General features: G+C 31.6%; 1 protein-coding gene across 7 annotated transcripts in view; it reads right to left on the reverse strand.

Annotated features, from left to right (window-relative positions):
- Positions 1-789: 789 nt before the first annotated feature.
- The window catches only part of LOC129798631 (peroxidase), a 46769-nt gene continuing 33147 nt past the window's right edge, over positions 790-14411 (reverse strand). For all 7 annotated transcript variants that reach the window (XM_055841879.1, XM_055841874.1, XM_055841875.1 and 4 more), the window contains one exon: positions 790-1301. In XM_055841879.1, the coding sequence (XP_055697854.1) occupies positions 1078-1301 (224 nt within the window). In that variant the 3' untranslated portion in view covers positions 790-1077. The remainder of the gene's footprint in view (positions 1302-14411) is intronic.

Raw genomic sequence — 14411 nt, forward strand, 5'->3', positions numbered from 1 at the left:
TTGATTTGGTATGATTATGAAAGAACCATACGTGTCATAAAATTCCGCAATTACTAAAATTAATCAGAACTTCCAATTTTTTATTTATTAAATTCTTGAGAGAATAATCGCAAACCTCGGAAGTGTCGGTCCATGATACTGTCTCCTTGGAATGACTCCAAAGAATCCACTTGCTATTACAGTATAATAGGCTTCGTTGCATGGCTATACTTACATTGTTGCAACCTATTTGTTTCTGTAATAAATTAATGCTGATGTTTTTCTTGAATTTCAATTACAAACCACACTTTCTGTCTGCTTAACACTTCTGGTAATGCGATGCATCAAAAGCTTCCTCGTCAATCTTTTAATAATTTTTCATGAAGAAATAAAACAACCAGATAACACGCTTTTAAGGGTTATGCTCAATTTAACATGAAATTATAACAATTAAGTGATGATCATGATGAGCAATCACCGTGGTAAAAGCTTACGTGTTAACATAAATTTACGCAGCAGACTCTTATGCAATGTGGAGTGCGTCTAAAGTAAAGAAATGGGATCAGTGCAGCAGGTAGGTCGTTGATTTAGGTTAGCGAGGTAGAAATCATCAAGAGCACCGAAGAAAAGTGAATGAATTGGGTGGAGGAGAAAAAAAAGCACGAGATCTGCTGAAAATCAGCAGCATAAGTGCCTCTAATGACGGACACTCACCTTGAAGGTTGTCGTTCTCTCCCAGGTCAGCACCAAATTGATAGTCTTAGCACACAATTTTCCAATTAATTATGGGAGCTAAATTGAAAAGTGCAATAAATCTTAAAAGTGTTTAATTTCTGGGTTAAAACTCCTTGCTACATATCTCTGAAATGTTTTGTAGATATATCTCAGCTTTTTTTTTAAATTTATTTATCCCATTCGTCTAATGCAGCAATACCCAAGACCTTGAAAGAGAAGGTGTCTTAGAAGCACTAATTAATGTAGGATGTTCCTCCGCGGCAAAAGGTTGGGAGTAGCTCTGAGGCTTTGTACATTTATGGCTCTCATCAATTTTTCAGTAAAAATTGAATAATTGCTCTTCTTTTTCGGCTTGGAATCTCTCTATGATTTCCAAATATTCAAATGGAGCTTCCCTCTCAGCGATTCACAGCGTTGAAAGAGATTTTCTTCAGAGGGCACTCTGAAGACATTCTCCTGGATCACCTGAAGATCAGTTGCGTCGCAGAGGAGATTTGCAGCTGTATATTCATTGACGGTATGTCTCAATTTGAAATTGTTGTCGTAAAAGTTTCTAGCTGTCTGTCTAGAGTTTGTCAGTTGTTCTCCTGCCAAAGAGAAAATCGTACACAATCAACTAATTATGCAATTGATCCAACTTCCTCGAGAATCTCAAAAAATATTCAAACTGCTCAACATTTCATCCATTCTTGACATAAATTATGTTTAATGCGTATTTGGTGATGATTCCAGAGCAACTTTCTCCGCAAATCCCAAATGCTCAGCAACAAAATTCTCACGGATATGTGACAATGAATTGAAAATTTTTCATCTCAAAATGCACATCACATATCCGAAAGGACTTTGACTTTGCTTTCATTCCATTTTTGATTACAAAAGTTACAGCAGCTCTTTACTGAATGGCCTCGGGCATTTTCTTTTTCAAACCAAAAAAAAGTACACTTTCCAGCAATCTCTTCATTTGCCACATAATCCTAAGAAACGTCGTGTAACAATAAAATTTTAATTTTCACCTCATGACAGGGAAGAGAGAGAATAGTGTTTGTAGGTTGAAGTGTTATGGGGGAAAAGTCTAATATTAATTGCTTACGACATGAGTTTTGAAGGCATTTAGATAGAGCACAATAGATAAATATTAATTAATCACATTCCAAATAGTTTTGTACATTGAGCACCAGTTTGAAAAATGAAGCAGTTTTGTTAACAGAAAAACTTATGTTTTGATTATTATTGATACTAACATAATTGTTGATGACCAACAGCACGTAATCATTTTTTTAAACAAATTATTTAATACCCAAACATACTTTAGACAGGAAATCATCAAGAGGTAGAGTAAGTGTACCAAATTCCGTCCAGCTTGCAATTTCGGCCACTTTTTTGTTCCTCAAATTTCCATGAATTTTTAGTTTTTGCCGTTTTTGCATACTCCAGAGATTATTAAAAAAAATGTAGTTTCGACGAACGAGATTACGTGAAAAAGGCTTTGGAAGAATTCTGAAAGGGCAAGGAACTATGAGAATGAAGGTGACTGAAATATGCCCCCAAAGTTATGTCTTTATTCATTTTAAAATCTTTTAAGAATGATTTTAGAGAAAATAATGACGATAAACTGTCTACAAGATTCTAAGAAACGCTCCTTAAAAAGATTTTAAAAAAATCAATTTGCATTAAAAATATTACATTTCAAGCTTGAGACTTTGGCTCTTGCATGCAACTATGCCGAAATTTGGCACATTTACCCTAACTAGTTCACCTTAAATTTGTTTACTTTGGGATTAGTTGTATTCAATTCAGTTGAAGGTTATGTTAAAATGTGAGGTTATGTTGCATCTAACCTTCAACATTCTAAGAATTAAGTCACAAATAGATAGTTTATTAATAGTGCAAAATATTATACTGTACATGATGTCTTTTAGATCATATTTTAGAGATTTTGTAGCTAATTAAATAAAATTCTAGCCTCAAAAAATTAATTGATACTAAACCTCAATTATAACAAAAATAATTGTAGATTTAGGGTAAATTAAGCTAATTCATAACCTGCTTCAAATGGAAATTTTACGCTACTCCAAATGGAAACGTCATTGTTTTCATGATAAATAGAGTACTAAATTCTTATATTTATATATTTTCTATACCTCAGTTTCATTATTTAGTTAATTTTGCTCCAAATAAAGCGAAAATGCATTCATATTCACAAATTTTATTTTGTAAATTCCTCGGAGAAATTAAAAGTGTACCTTTTCACCATCGAATTTTTCATCGATCGACGACGTTTTCCAATGAAAAACACAATGAGGTGACTGTTGTTTATTCGTTTTGTTTAATATCTTTGTCATATTCCTAGCTAATTTTAGTTAAATTAAGTGCTAATCTTTATTGTTAACTTACGTGAAGTTCTCAAATGAAATAATTACCTATTTCGTGAACAAAAAGTGTTTTTCTGAAGTTTTTGCAAATGCTTCAATAGGAAACCCCGGAAATATGATTTTTTTATTAGAGATTTTCTTATTGTCTCAGATGAGAAAGGAGAAAAGATCAGGAATAAGAACAAATTCTGCACTCAGGAGCAACTTAATAAGGTTTTGGAAGCCTTTCGTCGCGGTTTCACTTAAACACAGTTTGTCTCCAATTAGAAACATTCCCTTGTCTCCATTTGGATTAATATGTTTCAAATAGAAGCATTTTACACTTGTGCATTTTTCTTGTATTTAAGAAGTTTTCAAAATTTATCTAAAGAATTTTCACTAAACAGTAACATTCTAGAAGAGTCAAGGAGCAAATTTATGTAATTATCTTCAGAAAAAATATGAACTTAATTGTGTTGAATCTTCTGTCAAAGTTAAAGCATCTGGAAATGGTTTTGAATTAGGACATTTACCCTAGATTGTACATGATTTGTACTACTCATTTACAAACCTAAGAATTATTTCTTCATATAGAATAATTCTGCAAGGCTAAGAGTTCTTATGTCGTCTACACATTAGAAGCAATTTTCGTCAAAAGTGCCTTTCAAAAAATTTGACGTTTCTGCCTACAATGATAGAGAAACTTTCTTTGAAAAAGCATTTTTTTTAATTGATCCTAATATATAAACGCCTTTAGTCATTAAGTAACACAATCTACCCACATATACTTATTTCAAGAACTCTAAATTTGCCGAAATTACTTAAAGTTATTCAATGGTTCCTAGTGCTTTTCTGTATTCAGAATTATTTAGCACACCTAAATAATTATCAGGTGCCTTACAAATTTAAATTTATGTTCATACTTTGCTATAAAAAATAATATAAGGTTGCGGCATTACTTATGGCCTATTTATACTTATAGCCTTGTTGCAATTTTTGTCACAAAATGAATTCTAAGCACCACAAAATTATGATGTGCTATCATAACACATTGATTAAATATTTTTAATTTTATGGTTTTTCAAAATCTTTTTGTGACAAAAATTGAAGATTTCTGCGAGGAAACTATAAGTATGGACAGGCAATAAATAAGTAATGCCGCAACCCTAATGATTGATAGACCCAATAGGTACGATTTAGTCTGAACGAATTCCTCAAGAAACACTGAGAGAAAAAGGAAAGTAGAATTCATTTTTCTCGTCACAACAATTAAAAATTATTAGTGGAAATATTTTTTTCATAAGAATAGGGAAATGTGGGGCAGTTTAACGTAGGGACAGCAAGGATATTTTCAATTTTAGAAGATTTTTCTAATTTTCCTTTAAACAAAAATATAAAACCATTATGTTACTAAACTGGTGCATAAGATCCATGTTCACAAAAAAATTTTAATTTCGCAATGCTTCTGGCTTGAGTTTGGCAGTTAATTTGACAAAACTGCATCAAAATGAAACTTTTTGGGATGTCCTATTTTCACTAACTTCTGAGCCATTGGATTTATCTATGTATGTATTATTATCGTTTGATTATATTGAGGTATTTAGCACTGATTGGATTCTAACATGATACTGCAAATTTTTCTTTAGATTCTGAAAGTAGGGGGAGGTGGGTCTATATTGAAAACGCTATTTTTCACGTAATTTCCAAAGGAAGCTGGGTTTTAACATAATGTAATTTAGATAGACAGTTAGGATCTAAATCAAACTATATGGCTATGTTCAACTATGCAAAAATATGAGAAATATGCAAACAAAAGCATTTTAAAAGTAGCCCCACCACTCCCCACATGAGGAACAGTTTCATGGAAGCTCATTTGGATTTATTGTGTGACCTATAATAAAATTTTTTAGTTAAAGGCTTAATTTTATTTTGGTGCATCATCTTTTTGTAAAAGAATCTCAAAATTCAATTTTAAATTTAGAGATGAAACTACCCCATCATCTTCCAATTGTAATCCATAAAACACCTCAGTTAAGTAATATTTTCATCGATTTCGGATCATTACTGTTATGGTTTTAACCATTTTTGGATTTTTCTCTGTAGATCTGCCACATCAAGAAAGTTGTTTCTTTTATAGGTTATGACAAGTATAAAAATTGAAATTTTATATTTTTAGCAAGATCATATTTTTTTGTATAATCTTTCATTTCCTTATAAACCTAACTTCGCAAAATTATAAAAAACATTAAAAATATAAATTGGTTTTACTTATATATTTATCTTAAAACTTCATTTAGCCCAACCAAAAAAACTAGATAGTTGTAGTAATAAAATTTAACCCTTTGAGCTATTTAACATACCGATTTTACATCTGTTTATCAATTTATCAAAAAATTTAAGAAAATATTTTAGCAACAAAATTACCAAGAATTTTCATGTCTTCTACTTTATTTCCTTTTTCCATTTTTTTACTTTCACTTTTTACTTTCTGGTTTCTTTTCCTTTAATTTTCTCATATTTAAGGGGGAGGTACTTATTTTGTTTTGTAAGTAATTCATTGTTATTTGTATTAAATATTAAAAAAAAAGATTCGTCTTTTTGACATTAATGGATCTTAAATCGTATATAGGGGAAACTGGGGTAGTAGTAAACACTGCGATTTTCACATTGTTCACAAAGATTCTAATAACGAAAATTTTTGCAATCCTAGGTCAATAGGATCGAATGAACACCTCTTCGTCTGGGAACCCCTATATTGAGACTTTTGTTAAAATTTTAAAATTTATTTACTGTATCTATTAAAATATAAGTAATATGGCGTTTTTTTCATTAATCTACGTTTTTCGATAAGGATAGGTGTTCAAAGTATTGTAAATGGTACATAGTAGGGTGTCCATAGGTCCTGACACGAGTTCTTAAAGAGTCAATAGGTGTTCCTTTTACCCTAGTTAGAAATTAGAATTAAAAATCTTTTCTTTTTCTTTTAGAAACTTCGAGATCCTGAATATGAAGAGGAAAGCTTTCAGACTTCGCACACACTCTGGCTTCGAACACTTTATATTTTTTCCGTATTCCTTTAATGAATCTGACCTAGTGGCAATATAATTTTAATACCTAGTCTTAAGTCACATATTTCCTTGGAAAAATTAAATCAGGGGTGACTTGATAACTTATTTTCGATACTATCGACTGTCGATTCTGCAACTAATATAGATATTTATCAACAGTCATATTGTTTTAAGAATCTCACAATGAATGGCCCAACAATGCGTAGAAAGTCGACATTAACTTAATATACAGATATAGATTTATCGATACTATCGATTCGATAGTGTCGAAAAGTTATCATTTCACCCCAGATGCATTACAGTTCGAAGCTAGAGTATGTGCGAAGCCTGAAGGCCTTCCCCTAGCCATTAAGGTTTTTATATAAAAAAGAAAAATCAAATAAATTAATCAAAATGTCACTACATGGGTTCTCTTTTACATGTTTTAGAATGATATTAATCTCTTTTATTGCAGAAATGGTGATTTATTGTTTTTAAAGACCGTGTTCATATCCGCTCCAGATTATTTGTGACAAGTGAAAAATGCACAGTGACTAAAATTATTTTTTTCTGGAAATTTAACTGATCTTTCAGAGTCTTAATTAGAATTTGATTAGCCCAGATGTAAAGCTTGTACCCAAAGGTAAAACATGAGCTATATGAAACATTTTTCTAAAATTAACTATATTCTTGGAAAATTAAGAAAAATTCACACCTTTCAACAGTGTATACTGCAACCTAGGTTTCCCCTGCATAATTATGTTTTGGAAAAATCATTCGTAATATTTACATATTTTGACAGACATCACAAAAGTAATGTATTATTCATGTAGTTAATGTGAGAAGATTTTTATTAGGAGAAAATTTTCACGTGCAATATTTTCTTTCAATAAAAAAGGTAATTTGCAAATAACTATTTTTCACTTTTTTCACATATTAAAAGAGTCCTCAAAGCTGATCCATTATTCGTCAAAACATTGAAAATGTGCCCATAAAGTTTATATGTAAGAGCAAAGAAAGCGTATTTACAATCTCCTGTATAATTTTGAGTGCTACAATAATTTATCGCTTTGAGAGTCTCATGACCGTACTTGGGGTTTCAACGAGAGGAAAGTGATGGAAAATGACGGAAATAGTGATTTAATGGAATAATCCTATAAGTATTATATAATATTGCTTCAACAATACTTATAATTATTAGATTACACGACAATTTTTACATTTCAAACTGGAGCATAATTAACTATACCCAGTGCAGTGTGTATTTAGTCATTACTCACATTATAGTGTTGAAGTAGCAAGAGTGGTCTTACAATGTTGGTACGATTGGTAATAATATCTTTCTGAATGGATACAATAGGTGTAAGATATGTACATTATTTCTCATTGACAACATCTCACAGAAGGCAACGCAAAATGAAATACTCCAATCATTTTTATCAATATCGTAATGTTTTCTTGCAATTGCTTTGGCGGGAGAGTTTGCAAAGAAGCTTTTTTAGAGTAAGAAAAAAAAGTCGTGCACTTCGTGTGTAAAGCCATTGAATATGTTGGTGAACGTGTTAATGCTGAGAAAAAAAAACATTATAAACAACAATAAATTGCAATCTCATCATTATGAATAGGGTCTTTCACAGGCAGTTCACGTCCAATTGTGCGTATTTTCACTTATAATTTGAATTACTGCCATTGCTTCGCCTAACTCTAAAATAGAGCAATAAAATTTGGTCGTGTTCACTTTGAACTTTGCATATTTCCCAAAAAGACAACAAATGAAACACCAAAAAATTAAAAGAAATTCAACTTAAAGGGGCATTTTACTAAGGCAAAATTTATGCTGTATTTGCTTTATTTGAGATTTTGCTAAAGATTTAAAATATTTGATATAAGGGAAGAGCACCAGCGATCGACAGTGTTTCTCGAATCACACTAGGAAATTTCACATTAAAATTAAAGTGAAAAGTTGCTCATTAAAACTTCTAGAATCACTCGAAATCGCTGATTTAGTCAGGACACATTGCTCGAATTGCTCAATGTCACGATGGCACGCGGGTTGTCAAATGAATGATTTTGTTTTTGAGGCACTTTAGTCGTTTGAGTGAAAATGAGTAATTTCAGTGAAGAAGAGGAAGTTATACTCCTGTACACTGCTTTTGTGTCGTGCAAAAGGACCCGCCAAGCGAGAAGAAGGAGGATGTGGGCGAGTGATTGGCTTCTAACACGATCTTTACATGGCGGTTTCGTTGAAAATCTCGACAACATCGCAAGTGACGATTTTTTGGACATAATAATTTTCTCCGGATGACTTTGGAGGAATTTAAAGAGCTGCTTCAAATCGTATTTGCCTTATTTACAAAAGAAGATTACGAAAATGAGGGAGCCAATATCACCCAAATCCCGACTTATGTGTGCGAGTTCTGGCGATTGGTGACTTAATTTGTCGCAAATGGACTGAAAGCCATCAGATCGGTTGACTCTATTTTTGTATTCCCGGCATTTTGTAATCCCAAATGACGGATTCCTGATGCACAACCTTAATTAATTTCGCCACCATCTCATTTAACCACGAAATCCTAGAATTTTATGAAGGAACATATAAAATGTAGATCGAACACGTACTTGTTTAGCTTTTTTTTACTTATCCTCTTGACCGATCTTTTTTTTAATGTCTTTTGTCCTTTCTCTATCTCGTTCGCGATAAATAATAGGTATATTGGAACTACTTTTTATAACAATTTAATCACGAATAAACTGGTGGGGAAAATTGTGGCGTAGAAACCACTCGAATAACTGCAATAAAATGTAACCCGATGAAAATTTAATGAGCAAATTTTGCTCATTATTTTGCTCATTAATTATCAATCGTATTTATCCTAATTTAATCTATTTAAACCACTTTTTGTGACCCGAGTCCACTTTTATATCACTGAATGAATCAATTTCTAAAAGCTCTAGACAAAAATTGCACATTAGGACACATATCAGCAACAATTAATATGAATCACATTAAAATTTTAAGAAAAAACTAATGCACTGCAAGAACGCAGGGAATTAATTTAGATTTAATTTATAAAACCAATTTTTCGTGAGACATCTGATAAAATTCGTAACGATCCGAGGACAGTGTACACAGTAGCAATTACTTCTATTTCTTATTAATTTATTCTAAAAATTTAAAATTCAAACGCACAGATAGTTAAATGGATCACTAATAAACCGATTGTCATACACAAAAATACCAAAGAGTATTTTGAGGCTTACAATTTCAACTAAATATCAAGCATGTCCCTTAACATTCTGATCCGTTCCGGGGTGTTCTTCCCTTATTCTAAATATTTTCAAAAGATTCCCTTTATTCTCAAATTCGTATAAAAATTTTTACAATATTATCAAAACAAGTAATTTATGGGATAATTACGATTTCGAATAAAATCCCGAAAGGGCCGAAATTCCGAAGAACTAAAATTCCGAAAGCAAATTCTCGGAAGCCAAAATCCCAAATATTCAAAGTTCTGAACGCTTCGAAATCACACGGATGATGTGTGGAATATTTTCCCAAATCATGAAAAATTTCGCTTTGCCTCCAACAAGTGCGGTTGCGATCGTGGAAGTAGCTGCAGTAGCTACAGTAGCGATCATAAGTTTGTTACGGTGCTCATGAAGGAGGCTTTAATAACCTATTATAAATATTATAAAACAAAATAATTTTTGATTCCCATGGTAATTACTTTTCCTAATTATTGATTTGAAAAAAAAAAATTTGTTGTCACTAAAAGTATTAATTTTAAAAAATAATACAGAATTTCATCGATCAAAAGTTTGTTACGGTCTACACTAATTATTTAATACAGTACGACTCCAATAGAGTCAACACATTTGATTCTTATGTACCTGCAATATTTTAAGTTAAAAATTGTTGTAGTTATTTTCACTCATTAAAAATTGTCTTTGATTCTTACTTAACAAACGTTGTTTAAAAATTTAGCATTAAACCTGAGATTTTACATAATTATTCACGGTTTTTTAAAATTTTAAGGGTTGACTCTATTGGAGTCGTACTGTATTTCCACCGCTCTAGCGAGATAAATCAGCAATTCGTTCACGTATGGGAAGACAAAGTTTCCTAAACTTGAAAGAAAAGAAAAAAGATAATGTTCCAAGGACGAACTGCTACAAATCCTTCAAACAATAATATTTATGACTGGCGATTTTCATTTTTAGCAAAGATCAAAGGTTTTCTATGGGCTCAACTCTTGCTTCGTCTCCATAAACCTTAATTTTAACTTTATTTTCTCGCAAAAATCACTTTTTACAAAAATAATCCGTTTTTAAACTCATTATACTAGTTAAAAGATCATAAAACTAAATCCAATCATCTGGATTTGCAAGCGTTTTTTGATCTTCCTTCCATCTACATTATTTCGAACACCGTAACAAACTTTTGATATATGAAATGTTGGATTATTTTTTTGATTAAGTTTATTAATAATAATTTTTTTTTTCAAACTAATAATTAGGAAGAGTAATAACCATAGAATATAACGGAATCAAAAACTTAATTTTTAAAAATATTTACAATAGCTTTTCAAAGCTTTTTTCACTAAAAATGAGCACCGTAACAAACTTATGACTTAAAGGCTGAGGTTTGAACAATAAATTGGGGTTTCAGAAGGCAGTTCGTAGAATGAAACAGCCTGTTTTTAATCTTCTTTAATTTTTTGGATTGCATTCGAAACTCTTATTTGATTCGGTATATTTGAATTTCGGAATCAGCCCCTAAAATGAAATGCACAGAGCACAAGTCTGCAAAGGGTCAATAAATTTATTGTTCTTATTATTATTATTATCAAAACATTAACAATATTTTTAAAATTTTGTTAGTAATAACTTAAAAATGGGCAGTAAAAAGTAAAATGTGGTCGGTAAAAAATAAATCTTGACTAGCAACAATTAAAATTTGGTCAGAAAAAATTGACACTGCTCATGGTCAAATCGATCAATGTAAATATTCAATTTAGTCAATTTCAATTCAATTTTGAAGTTTATTTCATGCCTAAAGGATACAATGTTTCCTAAGTATAAGGCTATATATAACTTACAAAAGTTTATTTATTTTTTGTTTTTGTGACGTGAGTTGCAACCGATCCTAGCCTAACAGAATGACGACGTTCAAAAAATTCATTGAGTAATTTCTTAATCTCTTTAACAGTTTGGTTAGTCAGTTCAAAATTCAAAAAGGGTCAGCAAAAATTTAAAAAATGTGTTAGGTAAAGTGCCCTCGAGTCGACTGGTTTCTTCACTGGACCGGTGCGGGGGTCAATATTGGAATGTTTGATGGTGAATTTCTATAAAATTGTCACTGATTCGTATTTATTTATGGAATAATTGACCTATTAATGTTAGGTCATACGCCAAATATTAGTGTAATAAATAAATTGAATAAATAACTCTACCGGTCGAATTAAGGAACCGGTCGACTTGAGGGCACTTTACCTTAGTAAATATTAAAAAAAAAAAAAACAGAAAATAGGATTCGAATAAGGTGAGCGAAGCAGGAAAATCCAAGATCCATTAAATCATGGTATTCCTTTTTCTAAAACTTAATTATTTCACTGTTTTTAAGGTTCTAAATTGAATACTGTTTGAAATCCTAATTTTTGCTTAATCAAAATTTGATTTTTCATTGCTCGTACAGTGCGTAATCTAATTATAAGAAAAATATTCAGGATTTTTGTAATATTCGCAAAATATTCCCAATATTCGCATTACTCAAATTCAAAATTGCGCTAGGAATTCGTTAGTGAAATGCCCCTAATTTTACATGGTTACATCCGAAAAGCAGAACAAGCAATTCATGATTCAAATTTTAAGAGTCATCTGTGCGTATATAACAAAAAACAAATGAAAGAGAAATAAAATGTATCTTATCTATCTGGTAGATGAAATTGCTGAAATGGAAAAATCCAAAAATCCACGTACTCAAGAAGCCAATTAAAAGTCCTCGAGACAATCTTCATAAATTATGACCCAATCAGAAGGCATTTATCTAAACCTTTTCACCGATTAACGTCTAATTTTCAGCCAAGTCTTTCTCTTTATGCAATATCGTTTGATTTGCGATCATCATCAGATTTCCATTATTGGTGGTTTGGCACCTTACAGAAAAAAAAGGCCTCAATTAAGATGCGCATTCGAGAAACCTGTAACATCTTCAAATTGTCTTCGTAAGAAACCAACATAATTGGAAGCAATTTTGTGGTTCAAGTTACATCAAATAAGAAAGGAGTTATAGGTCTTGATTTTCAATTATTATGTTTTGGGAATGACCGACTTGGGCGGACTTGGGAAATAATCACTTCCGAAAATTGGCAGTTTTGGAGTGATTATGTTTTGGAAAAATTCATAGCTTGACATTAAATAACTTTTTGAGCTTCCGTGCAATATAATTTTGTGTCTGAGTAAAATTAACAATTTTTTATATTCCAAAAATGCTTCCTCTTCATTGTAACTATTAAACACTGCAATTTGCTCTACAAAACGCGATCTTAAACAGATACTTCTTTATACCTTAAAAAAACTTGAAAACTTATATAATACCTGTATTCAGTTCAATGATTTTATGTTCCAATTTCGTGACTGATCCACTGACAGAGTTTCCTATTGTCATTAATAGACTCCATGATATTAAAATATTTCAATTAGGCTATTTAAATTATATATCTTCTTTTAAATCTAAAACTTTAATTATTTTTGGAGATTGTTGACTCTTACCAAACTCACATTTCCGATAATAGCCCAAAATTATTATTTCTTTTAAAATTAGATTTGCAGTTTTTCAGAAGTAAACTTGCGGAAGCGCCTCTAGCGTTAATCTAATGAACTTGTTATGTTCACCAAACCTTTGTTCGGGCGTTAGAAATGCCACGCGATATAGAAAAATTGTAATTTGCGGTTTAATACTGCAGTGTTATTACCATCTTTTTCTGATGTTTTAAGAGCTTAGATTTTAGACCTCCTTGGAGTAATTCTGAGTTCGTTAGGCGGAGTTATACAATTAATTTCACTTAACCCGTGTCTATTGGGTTGAAAAAATAATCCAAGCACTTTAAAATATTTTAACATACTAACTTGACAAGTTTTTATAAACGATAAATAGTAAATAAGGTAAAGTGCCCTCACTCGACCGGGTTCCTCGACTCGACCGGGTTCCTCGACTCGACCGGTGGGCCAATTTTAGAATGTTTGATCGGTTTGATGGTCAATTTCTATGAAATTGTCACTGATTCGTATTATTTATGTAGTAAATTGTCCTATTAAATGTTAGATCACACGCTAAATATTACAAGTAAATATAAATTGAATAAATAACTCTGCCGGTCGAGACGAGGAACCGGTCGAGCGAGAGCACTTTACCTTATATTTGATTAAAAAAGGTTTGAGAAATTGAGGAAAACTGGGGCACTCCCGAACACGGGGTAGCACTGAACACTTCGATTTTTTACAGTAGACTCTCTCAAATTCGGGCATATGGGACCAAATGTCAGTCGAATTAGACAGAAATTCGTGCGACAAACTTTTTGAAATGCAACGATTTTTTATTCATGTGCATATAGATATTGAGTTTACACACTCATATATAACGTAAATTGCATGAAAATCCCTCAATAATGCAAAATCGCATCAAAACTAAGACAAACCATGCCAAATTTGAGCATATTTGATTCATTTGATAATCATAATCAAACTTGAAAAATGACAACAAACTTTTTTCAAATGCAACCGCTGCCCGAATTTGAAGGTAGCCCGATCTTAAAAGAGCCGAATTTGCGAGAGTCTACTGTAATTATATTTCGGACTTCAGAGGATGATACCTGAATTCACAGATATTATAGGGATGCTTGCCCACTGAAGAAATGATCGTCACAGTTCAAGTAGTTTAGAAATAAACATAAATGTTCAGTGCTGCCCCATATTCCGTAGGGTTTAAGTCTCCCTTAATTGTTTATGAGGCATTAAATCATATTTACCGAGCTCTAGGTGATTAAATACATTGACAAACACTTTAATCCATTAAAATAATTTATTAAAATACTAGAGATAGAATGTTCATATATCAGAATTTGATACTTGCAGATTAGAATACGATTCATTGTCAAAAGAAAAAAATTATAAGAGGATGAGAGAAGACGCTATCAAACATGCGTCATAACGATCACTGTATTCAAATTCTTTACATTTAACCATTACCAAAATCATTTATTTTTATAATGCAACAGTCTAAGAAAAGGATTTTTCACCC

This window comes from Phlebotomus papatasi, chromosome 1 (genome assembly GCF_024763615.1).
Source record: "Phlebotomus papatasi isolate M1 chromosome 1, Ppap_2.1, whole genome shotgun sequence".
Taxonomy (NCBI): domain Eukaryota; kingdom Metazoa; phylum Arthropoda; class Insecta; order Diptera; family Psychodidae; genus Phlebotomus; species Phlebotomus papatasi.